Genomic DNA, 20,799 nt, shown 5'->3' with positions numbered 1-20,799 from the left:
AGAAGATAGAAATCCGTATTCTAACGGTTTACGGTTTAGAGTTTTTGGCGGTAATAAACCTAAAATTAATGGTGCTTTTCTTCTTCTTTTTTGCTTTATTTTTTAATTTGCGCAAATGCTTTTTTCAGCTTCCTTAACCCTGTCAACTATTTAGCAAAAAAAAAACTGTCAACTTGCTCGTGTTTTGTCACCTGGAAGCTCCATGTTATGACAGCAGATCAAGTCCCTCTTTTCGGAACACGATCCCATCAGAAGCTGCTTTTCCATTTGTGACCAATTGATTCATCTGAACGTGCAAACTCGTCATTGAGATCTTTAGTTGAAAAATTCAATATCACCATTAAGATTAAGGATGATGAACTTCATCTTATTTTACTGTAATTTTCTTTTGCGGGAAACAGTGAAGATATATATTATATATTATATACCATATTTGATAACCCATTTTAGGGCATTTATGTCATATTCAAATGCACGAGACAAATAATAAAAAAATTCACCAAATTCTGATTTTCCTCGAAGGACTCAATAAGTTACCCTTTCATCAAAGGTAAAGGTAGGCATTATTCACGATCAAATTTTCTGTGCACTACTATATGGTTAAAAGCCGAAAGGGCCTTCGAAAGGGCTTTTCAGCTTTTCTGTAAAATTAAGAAAATTAATTTAGTTTTTAAAAAATTCGCGTTTGTTGATGAGTTAAGGTTTAGCATTAATGAAGGTGAAAATATTGAGATAAAAAAGTCAAAAGGGAAAACTCAATCCAAATTCACACGCTTGCGTACACTTGGCATTTCCTGATTGGCCATGCTGACATATATAACACTACACCCGGCAGCCAAACTGGAAATTTGCCAGAAATGACAAACTTATCCACAGGCTGCCGTTTAGAGATAACTTGATATGCTTTATGTGCTAATTAAACATATATTAATAACTTGTTAATAATTTATGCACTGGTTAATGGAATTGAGTATATATGTTAACATCATTTAGGGAGGATAGACAAAAATGAAATAATTATCATGTTTGCGCGATAATTTAGTAGGGCCACCATAACATTCAACCCACACTTATTCACTGCTTATAGTTAAATTGAATTTAATTCAACTACGAACCCTCTTTCTCAAACCTTTACTTTATAAAACAAATAAAAGATATTAATCAGAAACTTTAGCAATAGTGTATCAACTTAGTCGGATAGGTGCTCTTCGAAGATTTATCTTCGCTTCTTGCATAAGTATTTACATCATTTAATTTTGAAATCAGTCGATATGTTATATATGGTTAAAGTCGAAGACAAGAAAATATTCACTCCAATACTCACCACATCGTGACTTCACTTTGTGTCAGCATTTGTCACGTAGCATAACATTGTCTATCTCTTATTGGATTTAAATTACAAAATATATATATTGAAGACTTTATCTCTTATTAACTTCAAAATTAGCCAAAAAGGATAAATTACAGGAAGCATTTCCATTTATACTCTATCATCTTCCAATTTCTACATTCTATTTATATTAAGTTTAGTTATTAAAAAATGGATAAAGTGAAAGTGTATCAGTATTTTATCTCTTTATTAAGTTAAAATTCAGAAAAAGATAGACTAGAGAGAGTACTTTAAATGATACTCTTCACCAACATGGCTTATTCTCGATATAGTTTTTTAAATGTACTTGTAAACGAAAATTTTGAGTCATATTGGTGCAAATATTCGAGCTCAACTCAAATAAATAGACAAAAATATCTTTAAATAATACTTAAATGAAGTCGTTTGTATTTTAAAAAATGAAAATACCAATGAAAATTGTAAATTTTGTCCATCTTAACACTAATATGTGTTTTTACGTACCAAAGCCCTCAAACTTGTACTAGTAAGACAAGATTACCATATGTCTACCACAAAAAACTTTGTCCACCGAGACATCAATACCCTAAACTTTTTTCTTGTCACTGATACTCCAAATTTTTACTTGTGTGATAAAAATACCCTCTTTCTAACACTAAAAATCCTAAACTCTGCCCATGGTGACATTTTTACCCACAATTTTGTAAACAATATAGATCATTTCTATTTTACTATTTTTTTACTTTTTGAATAAACATATTTCGATTATGGCTTTCCGTATTTCGCAAGAATCATTTGTATTTGAATTTCATGTATTTAGGAAACTCAACATTGCAACGCGTTTTTTTCTACCACATCGCATCTCATATTAATAGATTATTAATAATTCGAAAACATCGCATGAAATTCCAAAATGTAGGGTGTGTTTGATTTGGCCTTGCAAATGGGCCTTGGAAAAATGCAAATGCCTTTTGTCTAAAGCCCATTGTAGAAATGTAAATCTTTTGTGAAGTTAGTTTGACCTAAATAATGTTTAGCAAAAAAAAATTTTGAAAAGGGCTTTTGGGTTTAATTTTTCTTTTTTTATTAAAAAAAATCAAACCCTTTGCTAGCTTTAGGGAAAGGCTACGACGGCCGACAAGCCAGATCTGGCACCGGCGGGCATCACCTGAGGTCATGCAACCCTTGGCGAGGGTCACGTGACCTCAGGTGGCTATTGTTAGGGTCGTGTGACAAAGCCTAAGGTCACGCGAACTTGGTCCCTCGCCGACCTGATCTAGCCTTATTGGCCCTTGTCGATTGCCCTTGCGCAAAGAAGATGAACAGTCACAACTAGGGGCAAGGCAAAATCGAAAAATTAGAGAATTGGAAAGGGTAGTTTGGGAAGAAAAAAACTAATTCAGCATTCGGCCAAATGCTGAAATTTCCAAAGCTAGCATTTGGTTGAAAGCCCCTTGGAAAGAATCACTAAATGCCTTAGCATTTCCCCAAGGGGCTTTAGGTCTCATTTGGTTCAACTTTTCCGAACCTCTTTAAGAAATGCTGGGGCCTTTGACAAGTGTTCCTAATGGGCTTTTGGCCGAAAGTTAGCATTAGGAATGCTGAAACTAATTTTTTTCTTCTAAAACTACCCTCACTAATTCTTTAATATTTTAGTTTTGCCCCTCGTTGTTACTGTTCATTTTCTTTGTGCGAGAGCGACCGACTAGAGCTGACGAGGCCAAATTGAGACAACGAAGGGACAGCGAGGTCGCACGACCTCGGCAACGGCCACCTGAGGTCACACGATCGCCTAGCCGACAGTGACCTGGGTCGCGCGACCTTAAGCGGTTGTCATGGCTTGGGTCATGCGACCCTAGGTGATGGTGGCCTGGATCGTGCAACCCTAGGTGACGGCTACCTTGGTTGCGCGACCTCAGGCCTCGTCGCTTGGGGTCGTGTGACCCCCGCTAGGGGTCGGACGACCTCGGGCAACGGTCGCTGGTGCTAGATCTGGCTCGCTAGCGACCGTAGCCGTTCGCTGGCACTTGAGAAGGGTTTGCTTTTTTTTAATAAAAAAAATAAATCCAAACCTTTTGAAAAATTTTTTTACCAAACACTACTTGGTTTAAAGTAACTTTACAAATGATTTTTTATCAAACGTCATTTGTATTCCCTAAGAGGCTTTAAGTTACAGGTATCTGTATTTCCTCAAGCTCATTTGCAAAGCCAAACCAAATGAAGCTTGAGAGGCTGAAACCTTTTGGGAAAGCCAAACCAAATGCATCCGTACACTTTGCAACTTAAATCTTGAATGGATTGAAAAATTACAAAAAGATCATATAAACAAGTGTGCGGAGAATTGTAGCTCTGTCGAAATCTTCGAAGCGACGCTTTCATTGAATATTTGGTGTTCAGTTAAGAGATAACCTTATCAAAGGAATGGAGCTTTCGCTCCTACGAAGGCCCTCGGCATGTCCGTTTAATATACAAGGATGGCGGACTTCACGGATGCATTCCTTAGTTTAACGTGCCAATGCTCGCACGCCTTGCACTTCCAATTCTCTCGACATCTCTATCTTCACTAGGGAGAAGGAACATCCAATGGAAGTTTTATCCCGATGATCTCAAAATGAAGGCTTTTAAGGGCATGCTTAGGTCGATAGGTGTGCAAAATGCGGGATTTCGAAAATTGCGAAAGTCTGACACAAAAAATGTAATTTTCTTCAAAGCGTTACTACAGTAAAACTGCGTTTCCCCATCACAAAACGACATATATATATATATATATATATATATATATATAATAAGCGAAAAACAACACCTTAATACAACCGAAAGGACGATAACATAATTCCTCAGCAGTCATATAGAAAAAAAACACACAATTTCACTCCTCTGTCCCTGTCTCCCCCCCCCCCCCCCCCCTTTCTCGTCTCCCTCCCTCCCTCCCTCTCATGCATCCATAGATCCGATCACGCAAACCCTAGACCATCATCAGATCAACATCCCCGGCTCTCAAAATTCCATCGTATCCGTCCGCCGATCGATCCGATTTGATTCGTGCCGTGCCGCATAAATCCGCAACCTGAGAATTTTTTTTTTTTCGCCTTCTTTTCCGTTCTGTGCCCGCGGCTCTGCGAATTCCGGAGATGGCGTGCATAAAGGGCGTGGCCCGGTCGGCGTCGGTGGCCATGGCGCCGGACGGCGGCTACTTGGCGACCGGGACCATGGCCGGGGCGGTGGATCTCTCCTTCAGCTCCTCCGCCAGCCTCGAGATCTTCGGGCTCGATTTCCAATCGGACGATCGAGATCTTCCCCTCATCGCCGAATCCCCCAGCTCCGAGCGCTTCAACCGTCTTTCTTGGGGCAAGAATGTGTCCGGCTCCGATGAATTCTCCCTGGGGCTCATCGCTGGCGGCCTCGTCGATGGAACCATTGATGTTTGGAACCCGCTCTCCCTGATCCGGTAATTGAGAATTGTTTTGATTCGATTTCGAGTGTGAATTGGTGCTCTGGAGTGGAGATCTAGCTTAAGCTTCTGTTTCAGCGGGTGAATATCTGTTCTTGGATGCAATCGTCGTTTCTCGATTTGGACACTGAATGGGATTTGAGGTCTCTAGTCTATTGGAGTGATGGTGCAATAGAAGGGTGGTAATGTTGAGTATCGGTGTGAGTTATTCTGAAGTCTGAACCTCCTCGTCACGAAGTGGTGAATGTTGTTGCGAAGCACCAGTTAGTCTGGATATTAGTATCCATACGAATGAAGGGTCCATTGACATGCCTTGCATTTCTAGTTCTTAAACAATCTTAATTGCGGAATAAAGAATCCAGGACTGCTGTCTAGTTTCTGTATGTTTGTAGCTTCTCTATAGCAGGATTGTTGCCGTGGTTCAGAAGGAAGAGCGCATTCCATTTTTGAAGAATTCGTCTTTGAATTGAATAGTTTGGCTTACAAATTCTTCGCCTTCATCTAAATCTAGAATAATGTGCGTCCCTTACAAATTGTACTACTTGTATCTACCGATGTTATAGTGGTTTTATTGAATCAATCCAGAAATTGTTAGGTGAGGTTAGGTATCTGAAGGGAAGTCCTTTCTGTCATTGCCCACTTGTCGGGTCTTATTTGAAATCATGTTTTGGTACTCTAGGGCCTGTTTCCTTGATGGAAAATTTCAAATTTTCCATTTTGTTCTCATATGTGAATGAAAACATCACTGAAACTGTGTTTGGAGGGATTATGGAAAAGTTTTCAAATGAATACACGGTTACCTTGTTTTTGTTTATTAGGCACCTTTCTGGTGTCTCACTGTTTTCAGTCCAAAATGAAAACACATTAATGTTGGACTGAACTTTTTTGGTTAGGTAAGGGAAAGAACCTTTTATTTTATTTTTTATTTTATTGAATCATCAAACAGGTGTTGAAAATTTTCTTTTCTGTAGAAAATTCTCATTTTGACTTACTGAACCCTTTTTCAGAATAGCGGAGAATGAAAAACATGAGAAGTGTTTTCATTCGCGTTTTTTATGGAAAAGGGAACCGAAAATGTTTCTCGAACCAAAAGGCCCCTTCATGTTCTCATTTTGGCGTGGCATTATAGGATGAATGAGTTGGACAAGAATTGAGTGATGATTTTCATTCAAGAAATTTGATCAAGAGCAGTCGTGAATTGAGGTTGATCTCAATTTTATGTTGCCCATTTAACCGAGTTAAGTGCTTTTTCAAGCTGCATCTATCCATTTTAGTTCTAGGTAATTAGTTTGATAATTTTTTTTTCCGGATAGGTTAAAAGATTTAACTGTAGAGGACCAAGGGTATGGAAACCCATATGCAAAAAGAGCTCAAAAAACGAAACCCCTATACAAAAAGCTCACAAAGCCAAAAGGGAGCTCTCGCGTTAACTATATACACCAAGGCATGAACATCTATATGCAAGTTTCTACTATACCATAAGTTTAAAACTTTAATTCAATTAGCAATCAAAACAAAAATGGAAGATTCCTCTTTATCATAAGCTCTCTTGTTCTGTTCGTTCCAAATCAACCAGAAAACAGAGGGAGTAGATGTTAAAATTCTTTGGTGAAGATTACTTAGTCGTCTGGAGTAAGGTCATTCAAATAACCCATGTACTTAGTGCTCTCTCTTTTTTTCAGAACCGCAGTCGTTTTTTTGCTAAGTGTCATTTGGTTGGGGTGCCTTATCCTGAGATTAAAGAAGTAGGATGATGGAGTTGGTTTTCTATAGGTTCTAATGAGAAAATTGTAGATCGTTATATCTTGATTCAGCTGCTCGATTCTGTTGTGTTGGCTTTAGTTTCGACCTTCGTCTTAATGTCTCTATTCAGGCAATTTGATTCTTATGAAGGTTCCATCCTATACAGTGTATTGGGACACCAATATAATAAGTCTTGACTGGCCTTCACTGTGTTGCTGTTAGCACTTGAGGACGTGTCTGGTTTCATTTTGGAAATATTTTCTCTTGGAGACCTGGGAGTAGTGTTTCCCCATTCTAAGTTTTTGTCATTTTCATTATTTTCCATCCTGTCTTGTTGTTGAAATGAGACAACTCATAACATGGAGGAGCTAGGGGCGACACTATATAGTCTTTTCTGTCTCTCCATCTCTTTACCAATCATGAAAAGTGCCTCTAGACCTAGTGATTAGTCGTTCAAGTCCTGCTATTTCTCTGAAGCTGGCCCGTGATTTTCTCTCTTCTTTTGTTTGGTTTTTGAAAAATAGCAAGAATCCAGATCTGCATCCACTGATTTGTCAAAATCAAGTGTCAATTTTTAATGAGAGTGATCAAAAGCAAGCTTTTAAAAAAATTTCATTTCCAAGCTTCAACTTCTTAAGCTTTAGCCTTGAAGCTTTGGTTAATCTTGGTGACGTTTCTTGAAGCTTCTTCAAGCTTGTTATGTGGTGTATTTTGTAGCCTTGGAAATGTTTGTTTTGGTTTTAGGTTCCTGTTCAGTGATATAGATGCAAGTTGAAGTGTAACCTCCTTGATTTCCTTTGTTGAGGGGTTTTAGCATTTGGCTTCTCAATTGAGAAACATGATTATCGACTGCAAATTCTTAAATTCTTTTCACACCATGTCTGAAAATAACTTAAACTGAATTTATTTTCCGTCATCATTCTTGTAAAATTTACCTTTTTGCTGCAGTAACATATTCTCAAGAACAGAAACAACAATGAGATTTAAAAAACTATTCTATACGTGTTTTCCGTGCAAATTCATGTGGAAAGTATTTTCTGCGATAGAATGCAGTCGTATAGCATCTATCGTAAAGTGGCCCGATAACTGCCAGTTAAAGCTGGTTTGAGAAGGGGGACAGCTCATCCAATTACATAGCCCATTTGATATCATGTTAAATGATAAGAATCCATGCACTTTAATAACAAGTAAAGTGGACAGTTGAATGGTTGTTAATGTGGCCTGGATATTGGTAAGATCAATAGGGCGATGAGATCTATCCCCCTTTTTGTAAGGCTGAATAAATATCACGTGCTTTTGACGTTATTTTCGTAAGTAGCTGAGCTGCCTATTCCTGTGGACTTCTGTGCTGCTATTGATTTGCAATAACAGTCTCAGCTAGTGTATATTTGGATTGAGACTATTGTTTTGTTTGGAGGAAGTACAGTTGGTATTCTGTATTTAATGTTTTTCCCTTTTTAGTTCCAAGGCTGGTGAGAAGTCAATCGTAGGACACCTTTCTAGGCATAAAGGACCTGTAAGTCTCCTTGTCTTCCTCTTTTTCTGTTCACTGCTTGTTATTGTCTATCTGTCTCTTGATACTTAGGTTTATAGTATGGTTATGTTGATTTCTCAATTCAGGTTCGCGGTCTTGAGTTTAACGTCATTGCGCCAAACTTACTTGCCTCTGGGGCTGATGATGGTGAAATTTGTATTTGGGATTTGGCTGCACCAAGAGAACCTTCTCATTTCCCTCCTCTTAGGGTACGTTGGGATCTCAGGATTTTTTCCACAGTTCACTTGCTTAGGAATTTATTTATATATTTTTATATTATTCAGGCTTGTCTTGTCTTGTCATGTAATGAATGGATATTTTTGTCCCAATAACGACAAAGCCTTACACCACTAGGTGGGGACAACATGGATCTTTTTAATCAAGGCATTCATCAGTTAGGAATTGAGGTCTGGATTTGTTCAGTATAATTTTAACTTCTGGACTAAACAGATGTATTGGAGCATTTTTTGCCCACAAGCCACTGAGTGAGCAGCAAGCATGCTGGTGTGTATTGGATTCACGAGAGAAATTAACTTTTTCACTTCTCAGCTATTTGCCTGCCAGTAAGCAGGTTTGGATGGCTGTTGCAGCCATCTAGACACAAAGGCAATTCCTATTTTGGAAATATTTGGTTCTCGACTGCTCTGCCCTTGCATGTGAGCTGGACTCTGATGGTAGTTTTGGCGCTTCTTTCTAAAAAGCGCGCCCATTTTAGGAACATAATTAGACTTATGCATGGAATGCATCATTTATGATTCACGATGCATTGTCCCCAGCATGACATGAAATGAGGCCTAAATCATTTGCGTCTTGGCCTGGCCTTGACATTTTGTATATTACTCTGGTCTATGGTATGAAATGATCTCCTATTTATATTGTGGAACTGCCAAATTTCCAATTGTACTGGCATCTCTTTGCTGATGTTGATTGATGAGATTGTTATTTTCCTGGTTTGGCCTTTCATGCGTCTTGTCCAGATTTCTGTAACTTGGAGTTATGTATTTCTCGGAAAAGGACACCCCAAGGGCCATAATTTTCGTACGGTTGCCATAACTTTTTTTTCGATCGCTTCAGTGTCATATAACTTTCCAATTGATCACTTTAGTGTCATTAACTTTTTAAAAAACATTCACCACAAGTGCCATGCCATGTCGGATTTTCGACACTTGGGTAAACGTTTATTTAAAAGTTATGGCACTCAAGTGATCGATTGGAAGTTATGGCACTCAAGTGAACATTTTTTAGAAGTCATGGCACTCATGTAATCGAAAAAAAAGTTATGGCACTCAAGTGAGTGCTGTATTAAAGTTATGGCACTTGTAGTGCCATTATCCCTTATCCCTGTAAATGCTCTTTTAAGTTAACATTATGGGTCAACTATATGAAGATTGAAGGGTGAATTTGCTGAGGCATCTGAGCCAAGTCTTTCTATTTTTTCTTGCAGGGTAGTGGTTCTGCTGCTCAAGGTGAAATTTCATTTTTATCTTGGAATAGCAAAGTTCAACATATATTAGCCTCCACGTCCTATAATGGGTCAACTGGTGAGAAAAAAAAAGGGATATTATCCCTTTCTTTTTATATTATAAAGTGCCGTTTGTCTTCCTTGGGGCAAAAGTCTAATTTCTTGCTTTTCAGTTGTATGGGATCTCAAGAAACAAAAACCAGTCATAAGGTAGCTTTCGACCTCTAGCTTCCTCACATGTATATTTGCTTGGTCTTTATTATCTTTGTAGTTATCTAGACAACACTAAATGTGATTTACCTTTACCAAATGGCAGTTTTTCAGATTCAGTTAGAAGGCGTTGCTCAGTTTTGCAATGGAACCCTGATCTGGCTACTCAACTTGTTGTTGCATCAGATGAAGATAGCTCTCCTTCTCTAAGGGTAATGACCTGACCTGGCATTGCTGTCTCATTTACGAACTCAGGGTAGATAGAGTGTGTTTAATCTCTCGCTGTGCTGATGTTTTGCGCAGCTTTGGGATATGAGAAACATAATGTCACCTGTTAAGGAATTTGTGGGGCATACAAGAGGTACACATCTATGCCGATAGTATTTTCTTTTGTTGTTATATTAAAGATCTTATCATTCCTAATGTCATATTGATAGAGGCAGGGAGGAGGGAGAAGTTAATTTGGTTGTAGCGCACAAATGCAGAATCCTTAGTATTGGTCTCATTGTAATCTTTTAGATGGATAGATTTGGAAAGTGGTTCGGTAGCTTGAGGTTGCATTTGGTCACCAAGAAATAAAATTATATAGGATAGGATTGGGTTGGATCTTTTGTCTAGAAAATACTGAGTATAAGAACCATTCCTAACCAATTGAGTTTTTGGAGACCTAACTAAAATTGGTCAAGTATTGAAAAATTCAAATGAATTACAAAAATAAAGCAATGGAACCCTAAGAATATAGAAGACAGACGAACAGAGCATCGTCTCGGTGGTGACAACCACCACAGTGATCACTGTTGACTGCACGTGCGAGCAGCGGCCACTGCTCTTAGCTACCACCTCTAGGAGACTTCCTTCTCTTTCCATTTTCACTTTCTTTTCTTTTAAGAAGAAATCATTGCCCCAATGTTTGCGTGCACAGTTAACTTGATGTAAAAAATGTCTATTTTATCTGGTTAGAATAGTCCACTTGATATAATCTCTCTGACTTTTTCTTATCCTTTCTTGCACTTCTTTTCTTTATGTTGACGAGATGATATAATTCTTATGGTGGAATAACCATTCTTTCTCGGGATTGCTTGGACATGTGTAATGCAATGTGGAAGTCCATTTTGCTTTTACGTGTAATCCAAGTTTATTATTTAGATATCTGGAATGGCTCACTTTTCTTGCTGCAGTTTGTTGTGGCATCCTTCTGTCTGTTAGTAAAACATACCATCGTCCACTTGCTTACCGACGAGTATCTGCTCTTATATCTTTTAATTTCCGCCATTTGTATCTGTTTACAATGTATTAAGTTTTCTGCTATAACTGAGTTGATGGCTTCTCTGCTCACCTCTTCTGCTCGAATATCTGACGCCAGGTGTTATTGCAATGTCATGGTGTCCTAATGATAGTTCCTATTTGGTCACCTGTGCTAAAGACAATCGAACCATATGCTGGGATACGGTTACTGGAGAGGTACTTATTATGATGCTGGGTTTTCCCATTTTTCTTTTTTCATTTTATCGTAATATTCCTACCTGTACTAGTGCACATTTTTGTGTTCAATTTCTATTTTTTATTTTGCGTCACTCATTTAGTGGCAATTTTGGCTGCTAGTATGTCAGGCTCTATGTTATTCTGACAATTTCCATTTACTTATGTTTGTCATAGATTGTTTGTGAATTGCCTGCTGGGTCCAACTGGAATTTTGATGTACATTGGTACCCCAAGATACCTGGAGTTATATCAGCATCTTCATTTGATGGAAAGATTGGCATCTACAATGTTGAGGTATTTCTTTTCCTTTTCTTCCGTGTCTAAAGGTCCATATCTGGCTGCACCTTGTTGAGGGCTTTATTATTTCAATTCGAGAATAGTAGAGATTACGAGGTTGAGAAAGACTTGAGACTTCCTTTCATCTGATTCAGAGAACTAAAATCTGCGCCAAATGTGTTTTCTGGTTGTAGATTTCTTTGAGAAAAATGGTCTATCTATTACTAAGTGGTTCTATTGAATCTCGAAATTATGTGTACTAGAAAAATACCCACACTATGCCGCGAGACAAAAAATAACCAAAGGACTACATCCATTAAGGGAAAAGAGAAACTCTACATATTTTTATTATCCTGAAATAGTAAAGTGATTGCTTGAAAATAGACAAATGACATTTAATTTCTTGTCATTGTTTTGATATACTAATTTTTTTACAACGCAACCAAGGTTCGCTAAATCACAGCTTATTTCTACTAACAAAATAAAAGAATAACAGATGTGATGCCATTTTAAGTTATCATTAGATCGAGATTTATGATTGATCATGACAAATTGGTCCTATAACACGTGATAATAACATCAGAGTAGTGAACTTTTTTATCTGAGGTTTGAGAAGGCACAACAATTTAATTATACTTAAGTTTGATATGGAAATATATAAAAACAAAATAACAATTCTATGCTCAACAGATAAGTTGGGAAAAAAATAAAGGAAAGATAAATTTGTCTTTGAATAGATTGAAGAAAAATAAAAAAAATAAAGAGGAAAACAAAAATAATGAAAAAAGGAGATAGTGGATAACCTTATGTTTTATTTGGTCACATAATCTTATGTTTGTTGAGAAAAAAGGAACAATATTATAAAAGAAATTGAAAAAAATGAAATAACTAAAAGAATAAAGGCTGGAATTTTATCAATATCTCCCCAAAAAAAAAGCCTCGGAAGCCAGCAGGATTCGAACCTGCGGCATCCACATTACAAAAGTGGCCTAGTTCCAGCTGGGCGACATCTTCCTTTCCCTTAATTATTGCGATATTAACATATATAAAAATTAGTAAGACCAGATGAACCAATCATAAAACAACGCATGGTGAATTCGGGTGCACGGGCCTTTCTCTCTTGGTATATCGTGTTAATGTATTTAAAGATGTCCATTATTAATCTGCCTAAATGTATAGATGCATAATTTTGTTTGTAAATATAGACATGTACTCATAGAATCTCCTATTATTTTGCAGGGTTGTAGCCGCTATGATGTCAGGGAAAATGAATTTGGTGCTGGTAATGCTGTCCTAATGACTGGATTTTACATTTCTGTCAGTCCTTTACAGTCTATTAATAATCCCATGCTTTTGCTAGTCTACATTTGGTTTTATGGTCTAATACTGTCTGAAAAGAAATGATTTGTCAACATGAGTACCTTTGGCCAGGTTAAGATTTGTTTGCGCGTGTGCATGCCCCTGTGGGCGGGCGAAGAGAGAAAGAGATTTCGTTTACGAATTGCTCGGTGTCCTTCTCTGGTGCTCCCCTCTATAATTTGCTTATTAGATATGGTCACTCTTCATCTCGGGCTGATTCTTGCCAGTTGCATGTCTGGACTCGAGCAACACAACAGAAATTAATGAACAAATGAGATGGATGATTCTCTCATGTAATCTAGCCAGTTCTAGTCAGGTTCTATAATGCGACAACCAAAGCATTATGCTACTAATATACCAAAACATTATGCTATTAGTTATGTTCCTTTTCAAATTAATTGTGCGCTCATTGGAGGGAGCTGATGTTTGCTAACAGATCACAATCAGTTTCATCCTTTTTTACATCTGTTAATTTGTCTGCTGTGGTTCTCTCGCACTCCAGAAGTTTAACCTCTCCTTTCCCACACAGCAACTCTGAGAGCTCCAAAATGGTTTAAACGACCTGTTGGCGCATCCTTTGGTTTTGGAGGCAAGGTGGTTTCATTTCATACTCGGTCAACAGGGGGTCCTTCAGTGAATTCCTCAGAGGTGCATGTTTTTTCCCCTCCATCAATTTTGCTATCTAGAAGAACTTAACATTTGATTTTTTTCATTGTGTTCTTTTCCAGGTTTTTGTACACGATATCGTTACAGAACAAACTTTAGTGAGCCGCTCTTCTGAATTTGAAGCAGCAATCCAAAGTGGGGATAGATCTTCATTGAGAGCATTATGTGAAAAGAAGTCTCAACATTGCGAGTGTGTTACTTATTCAGTTAACTAATTTGTCTTTTATCTTGTTTGGAGAATAACAAATTTTCATTAGCAGATCCATGGATGACCAAGAAACATGGGGGTTCTTGAAAGTTTTGTTAGAAGACGATGGAACCGCAAGGTCAAAGCTTCTTACTCACCTTGGTTTTGATATTCCTACGGAGATGAATGATGGTTCACAAGAGGATCTCTCCCAGCAAGTTAATGCTCTTGGGCTTGAAGATGTGACTACAGATAAAGTAGTGCAGGAGGACAACAACGAAATTACGGTGTTTCCTACTGATAATGGCGAAGATTTTTTTAACAATCTTCCTAGTCCCAGTGCCGATACACCTGTATCAACTTCTGCTGGTGGCTTTGCTACTGTGAATGCTCCCGTGGAACCATCGCAAGACGAAGTAGATGTATTTGAGGAGAGCTCTGACCCATCGTTTGATGATAGTGTTCAACGTGCTTTGGTTGTTGGAGACTACAAGGCTGCTGTTGCATTGTGCATATCTGCTAATAAATTGGCTGATGCTTTGGTTATTGCAAATGTCGGAGGTGCCTCCCTATGGGAGAGAACCCGTGATAAGTACCTTAAGATGAGCCGCTCACCTTACTTGAAGGTGACATGTTTTAAGATAACTGAAATTTGTTTGTCTCTTACCAAAAAAAAAAGAAATTTGTTTATCTTTCTCTTTTTGGATACATTTTTATATGGTGTAATACCTTGGTACGTAAAAATTTCTTTAAATCTATGCGCTATCTCATTTGTTAAATGAATTATCTTACTTTCAGGTTGTTTTTGCAATGGTGAATAATGATCTCCAGAGCCTTGTGGACACCAGGCCCCTCAAGTTCTGGAAAGAGACGCTCGCTATTCTCTGTAGTGTAAGTTTCTCAATACTGAAGGAAAAAGTTGGTAGAAACGAATTTAAGTGTTATGTCTCTTTTTTGTTAAGAAACTATGCCAGTTGGGGTTTCTGTTATAGGAACTTTCTTTGGAAGTCACTCTTCTTATGGCCCTGATCAATGTACTTCTGCTCATGTTTAATGTACCAGTTTTTTGCACGCCTCCTGTTCATGTGCTTAGTATGATGTGCGATGGATGCTTCTTTATGCCAAATGCTTGCATTTGCTACTTTATAGTAGGAATGCTAGAAAAACGGCTATTTTGCTATGCCACTTTGATTTCAGTCTTTCTCTTGACACTGGTGGTAGAACTACAAAATCATGTGGCTGCACTTAATATCGTTCTTCCTCAGAGAAAGTCCAGCTTGCTATATACTGATAAGTTTTTCCATCTTGTCTTGATTTGACCCCTGGAAGTAATATACCAAGCTAGTTGATTGGAGAGGCCAAATCACATCTTAGATGTACTGAAATTGTCAATCACTGGTGTAACATTTTAGAACCATATTATCTTGGTAGTCTGTTGTTGATCTATCTCGCAATGCTTCGGACATCTACTGATGCATCTAAATTCTGGTTATATAAAGTTTGCACAGGGGGAGGACTGGGCAATGCTCTGCAACTCTCTAGCCTCAAAACTTATGGCAGCTGGTAACATGCTGGCGGCAACACTCTGTTTCATTTGTGCTGGGAATATTGACAAAACAGTGGAAATTTGGTCGAGAAGTCTGGCAACTGAACATGATGGGAAGTCCTACATGGACCTTCTTCAGGTAGTTACCTCCTTTTAGTTGTTTTACGCCATTAGCTTCTTATCAACTGTAGAGTTATTCATACACGTTTTCTTGGGATCAGGAATTGATGGAAAAGACTATTGTCCTCGCATTGGCTAGTGGCCAAAAACAATTTAGCGCTTCAGTGTGCAAGCTTGTTGAAAAATATGCGGAGATTTTGGCTAGTCAAGGGCTTTTGACAACAGCAATGGAGTATTTGAAGCTGTTGGGGACAGATGATTTGTCACCCGAACTTGTGGTCTTGAGAGATCGTATTGCTTTCTCTGTGGAAGCTGGTATGCTTTTGCTATAGCATCTGTTTACACACACTTAAAGACTGATTTGCATGCACGAATTTCAAATAGTCCCGTTCTTTGCTTATATTGAAGCTATGATACAAAAATGGACATCCGGTCATGGATTGTAGTTAGTATGTTCCATACCTAGCGTATGTTTCTAGAGAGAATCGCTTGTCCTGTCTACGAGCAGTTCCCTTTCTTTATGTAATGAATGAGATGTCTGTACCGTTTGCTTGCACTTTTTTTTACGGCCAAGGGGCTTTCTAACTGATTGGGAGCTACTGGGAAGGAAGTCTCATCCCATCCCCGTTTTATAGAAGTAGCCTCAGAGCCAAACACAGGGAAAGCAGCTCCTGGAGCAGATTCAAAGCTTAGTTAATAATTTATATACTTCTCGGTGGGAAGAGTTCAGAACTATCTGTCAGTCCACTAAGACCATTTGCTGTTGTTTCTTTCCTAATTTATTTTTTCTGCTTTGTCTCTTGTATATTAGAATCCAAAAGCTCAAAAGAGCAACATGAGGTTAATTGTGGGTAGCGGAATTATTTGCAATTGCTACCTCCTTCTACCTTATAAGGACAGGGTTGACATTAGGTTTTGCGAAATGATTCGTTGTTTCGTATAGTAGCTTGAGATGAGTAGGAATGTAGTCTTGACATTTTCTGTAAGAACATTAAGAGTCGCTTTTCATCTGTAGTTATCTATTTATTTTCATTAGTTTCTTTGAGAATGGTTGATTGAATAGGAGTTTAATCTATTACTTTTCCAAGTATTTTTTGTCGCTTGGTTAAATTTTCATTTTAAAAATTTACTTTCGAGCTTAAGGATTTTTATAATCCGTCTCCGATACCCTTTTCCTGCATCAAGGTGTTGAAGCCACCCATCGAGCACCTGAGTTTGCATTCCTAATGCTTCTTGCCCGCTTGCTTTTGCAGTTCATTTTCCTTAAAATGGAACTAAAGAAACCACAAGAAACTATTTTGGGGTTTTTTGTTTTGGGGGTTGGGGGATTTGGGGCTTTGAGAAGAAACAAACACAGCTTCGTTCCTCAGGGTGGGTGGGTGGGTTTAAACTTTCTTGAATAACAAACTTCTAGCATTACTCTAAATTAATAATTAAAATATAAATAACAGGTTGTTTCTGTTACTTTTGGCTGCGACAAAATATGTCTTGAGAAGCAGCTGTAGGAAGTGTAATTATTTGATACTTGGGTTTCCTTTCCCATTAACAATGTTTTGATGGGGATCGAACAAGTGATACTGATATCTGGAGTAGTTTAGGATTGTCATTTTATATACAAACAGGACTCGAAGTGGATAAAAGCTGAAATTTCTTTAATCTTCACTGTCATGCTTCTTTAAAGCTAAAATTGTGATTGAAGGTTTTCTTATGAATTTGTTGCAGAAAATGGAGCCAACATCTCTGCTTTTAATGGCTCTCAAGATCAAAGAGGTGTAGAATATGGTGTCGATCAATCCAATTATGGCATGGTTGATTCGTCTCAGCACTATTATCCGGTGGGTCCTCTAGCTGTTGAGTTTTCAGATCTTTTCTTTTCTCTCCCTTTCTTTTGCAACTAAGTTCTATGATTGTTAATATTCGGCTTGTTCTTATCACTGCTTAGGAAGCAGCACAGCCACAGGTGCAGCATACTGTTCCTGGTAGCCCTTACGGTGAAAACTATCAGCAGCCTTTTGGTTCTTCATTTGGTAAAGGATACAATACTCCTGTGCAATATCAGGCTCCTGCACAGCCGTCTATGTTTGTTCCATCCGAGCCACCTCACCATCCCCAGGTATCTTTGGTTGATAAATAATCTGCATTGGCATGAGGAGGTAGCTGATGCTACTATATTTGACTTTTCTGATAATTTATTTTACTCCAGGCTCTATTATAGCCTTTGCCTTCTTTACCCAATGGAAAAGAGTGGCAAGAATACCAAAAGCTCAGAATAAAGAGGATAAGTGGTGAATTGTTTGAAAGAGTGATGGTGATCAAATTCGGGCATAATATAGTGGAATATTGTCATTCGCTCTTTCTCTCTTCTACAAAAGAATAGAAAAGTATCTACTTGCTACCTGTGCCCTGTGGAGTATGAGTCAGATAATGTGCTGGCACACTTACTGTAGTTGTGTTTTTCATGTTTGCTTTGCATGCTATGACCTTGATTTCTTGCAAAGGATCTCTGGGTTGACCATTTTTCTCTCTTTCTAGCCAAGTTTTGTTCCAACTCCTGTCACCAATCAGCCCACGACAAGATCTCAATTCATACCAGCACCTCCTCTTGCACTGAGGAACCCAGAGCAGTATCAGCAGCCAACATTGGGTTCTCATTTGTATCCGGTATGTATGTCTCCTTCAGTTCCAATTTTGACCGTAGAAGCTTCTAGTTTGACTGACTCGGTTCTCTCTGGCATGTCTCGTAGGGAACTGTTAATCCTACTTTTCAACCTTTGCCTCATGGGCCTGGTCCGGTTGCCCCTGTGCCACCACAAGCGAGTGTTCCTGGCCAGAAGATGCCGCAAGCTGTGGCTCCTACTCAAATGAGGGGTTTTATGCCAGTTACTAATCCAGGGGTTGTTCAAAATCCTGGGCCAATTTCCATGCAGCCGGCTAGTCCCATTGAATCAGCAGCTGCACAACCAGTTGTCTCACCTGCTGCACCCCCACCTACTGTGCAGACAGCAGATACTTCAAATGTTCCTGGTAAGAGCTAATATGGTTTTGAAAAAATAGCTGCCTTTCTCATTATTTATGGTTTATGAGGGATTTTTTGTTTCCACTTGAAGATAAGTAAAAAGCACTTTTCTGCTTCCTCGCCAAAAGTTATCATCCAAATTTCAGAAGTTATGAAGACTTACATAGGAACATACGCGCCAACATTTATATGTCGTGAAAGTTTCAAATGTTGTGGATTAAAAATACTCAAAGATCGCTCTCCACAAAGGATCGATTAAGAAAAAAGTAAAATGTAAAAGTCAATCCTAACATGCCCGTGTGCTTGCATACTTGGTTGTGCTGTGTTTTTTTTTTCTGTTTTCAGTAAGTAAGACTTGTTTGATTCTGCTTTTAGTAGAAGACTGATGGTTTCTGATGCTCTTATCCTCCCTTCCTGGAAAAATGGTCATGACTATGCCAATAGTACCTGAAAGTTTGAAGAAACTGATAACCTCTTTTGGTGCTTGGAAACCAGGCCTTAATCTTTATTCGGAGATTTCTTTCTATTCCATCATTTGGTTATTCTAGGCAACATGAGATAGTGTATATGGAGTCAATTGCAATAGTAATTAGTGATTCGATCAATTTTGTTTAAATTTTTGTATGAAAATGTTACAACCCATGAAGTAAACAACCACAGACACTGAGCTTTTTATTTGTCTAGAGAGGGGCTAGGCAAACTTGCCTGGTACTTTTTAATTCCGTCTCATATGTACGAGTAACTCTAAGCACTATACGCTAGAGTTAGCATCCTTTGGCTGAATAAGTAGCTAGTGGAGACTGCATGTGGAAATTTTGGTTTTTCCTTAAAATCAACAGGAGTTCAGCTTTCCTTTGTGGTGGCTTGATGGTGTTCCTTTCTGACACTTAACTGAAGAACTCTTTTCTGCATCCATGCACCAGCCCACCAGAAACCTGTCATATCAACATTGACGAGACTGTACAATGAGACATCTGAAGCATTGGGAGGCTCACGCGCAAATCCTGCCAAGAAGCGTGAGATAGAAGATAATTCAAGGAAATTAGGTGCCTTGTTTGCAAAGCTCAACAGTGGAGACATATCTAAAAACGCAGCTGATAAGCTGGTCCAGCTTTGTCAGGCTTTAGACAACGGCGATTTTAGCACTGCTCTGCAAATACAGGTGCATTTCCTGCAAATTAGAGAGTCTAACTACTTTTGCGATTGCACGAGGGAGTAGTGTGTTAAATGATTTTTGTGTCTTTCAATCATTCTTCTCCAGGTACTTCTCACGACTAGCGAGTGGGATGAGTGCAATTTCTGGTTGGCTACGTTGAAGCGGATGATCAAGACGAGGCAGAATGTGAGACTAAGTTGAGAAGAGGCCAATTTTCTCGACGCATCTCCTTTGTTCTTTTTTCTCTCTTTAGCCTTGTGTGGTGGGATTCCGTAGGGGAATTGATCATTTCTTTGGAAAGAATGGCTCTCTTAGATTGCTACTGGAGTAATTTTTGGTCTTTTGTTATAGAATGCCTTTTTTCATTGATGTTAACTGCTGAAAGCCGTTAGGATAGTTTTTAAAGGAGTTGGTGATTATTGATTTCCACCCAATATATGTAGCGTCAAGGAATTAGAGGGCTTTTTACTAGCCTTGGTGGATGTTTTTGACACTATTTTTCGCCATAAGTTACTCTCCCATGCTTGTTTCCCCTGCGATGCCCAACGCTCGTTTGTGTTATGGCAATTGTTTATGAATTATCGGTATCTTTTTGGGTGAATGATAGCATTCAACGAGTGAGAGAGGCTTGTCACTAGAAAACAATTGTCTTGTCGATGTCCGGTTGAAGTGTTTTCACTTTGTTTTTATTTTCTTTTTCCATTATCTAGATAAGGAAAGACAGCAGCAAACATCGTCGCTGAAAAATAATATTACCTTTGAAATAAAGAAATGGGAAGAAAAGCAGAACTGTTGAGAGAAGACTAGGTAGGATGTATTAGATGCTGTTGTTCCAACGAGCCAATCTTCCCTTTCTGTTTTCTGACTCGCCACTGTAATCAAGTCAACATTCTGCGACAACTGAAAAAGATGGAAGTATTGCGAATTATGTGCAAGCTTTGTAATTTTGTATACTGACTAATGACTTCTAAGCTTGGTGGAAAGATGAAGGCACGGTGCTCTGGTATGAGAACCTCTACAGTTTGTGCAGATGTTGGTTCCAGTAGATTCTCAAGTCTCATTCTGCAATCTCATATGTATTGGTGGGCAGTATTGCCCGCTCTCGCTTGTTCAGTGGATTGTGCACGGCATGCAACACGCGACTGAGAAGCGAGCCAGTTTGGGTGAATCATCAAAGCTGATAATGTGATTAATCACTTATACTGTGTCGGTCCTGTAATTGATTCAGAAAGTACATTCTCGT

At 38.5% G+C, this 20,799-nt stretch overlaps 1 protein-coding gene across 1 annotated transcript; it reads left to right on the top strand.

Annotated features, from left to right (window-relative positions):
- The first annotated feature begins 4,244 nt into the window (after positions 1–4,244).
- Positions 4,245–20,077, top strand: LOC115684850 (protein transport protein SEC31 homolog B). The gene is made up of 22 exons (XM_030609769.2): positions 4,245–4,796; positions 8,004–8,058; positions 8,163–8,285; positions 9,521–9,617; positions 9,712–9,748; positions 9,855–9,960; positions 10,052–10,109; positions 11,112–11,209; positions 11,405–11,524; positions 12,746–12,788; positions 13,395–13,513; positions 13,594–13,721; positions 13,792–14,344; positions 14,517–14,609; positions 15,218–15,403; positions 15,486–15,699; positions 17,107–17,219; positions 17,327–17,497; positions 17,917–18,045; positions 18,129–18,408; positions 19,324–19,562; positions 19,662–20,077. Exons 1-22 carry the CDS (start codon positions 4,480–4,482, stop codon positions 19,755–19,757), a joined length of 3,375 nt encoding a protein of 1,124 aa, XP_030465629.1. The 5' UTR covers positions 4,245–4,479; the 3' UTR covers positions 19,758–20,077.
- The last annotated feature ends 722 nt before the right edge of the window (positions 20,078–20,799 follow it).

This window comes from Syzygium oleosum, unplaced genomic scaffold, assembly GCF_021117445.2.
Source record: "Syzygium oleosum isolate NSW1041296 unplaced genomic scaffold, Sole_v2.1 Sole_v2.02, whole genome shotgun sequence".
Taxonomy (NCBI): Eukaryota; Viridiplantae; Streptophyta; class Magnoliopsida; order Myrtales; family Myrtaceae; genus Syzygium; species Syzygium oleosum.
Note: the sequence above shows the minus strand (reverse complement) of the source record. Positions and strands in the feature narration are given on the sequence as shown.

What these genes read in the sequence shown, in the direction of transcription:
- LOC115684850 (XM_030609769.2), top strand. Translation starts at nt 4,480, where the DNA reads ATGGCGTGCATAAAGGGCGTGGCCCGGTCGGCGTCGGTGGCCATGGCG. An exon ending in AACCCGCTCTCCCTGATCCG is followed by an intron (nt 4,797 to 8,003) that starts GTAATTGAGAAT and finishes TTCCCTTTTTAG; the next exon opens with TTCCAAGGCTGGTGAGAAGT. An exon ending in AGATACTTCAAATGTTCCTG is followed by an intron (nt 18,409 to 19,323) that starts GTAAGAGCTAAT and finishes TCCATGCACCAG; the next exon opens with CCCACCAGAAACCTGTCATA.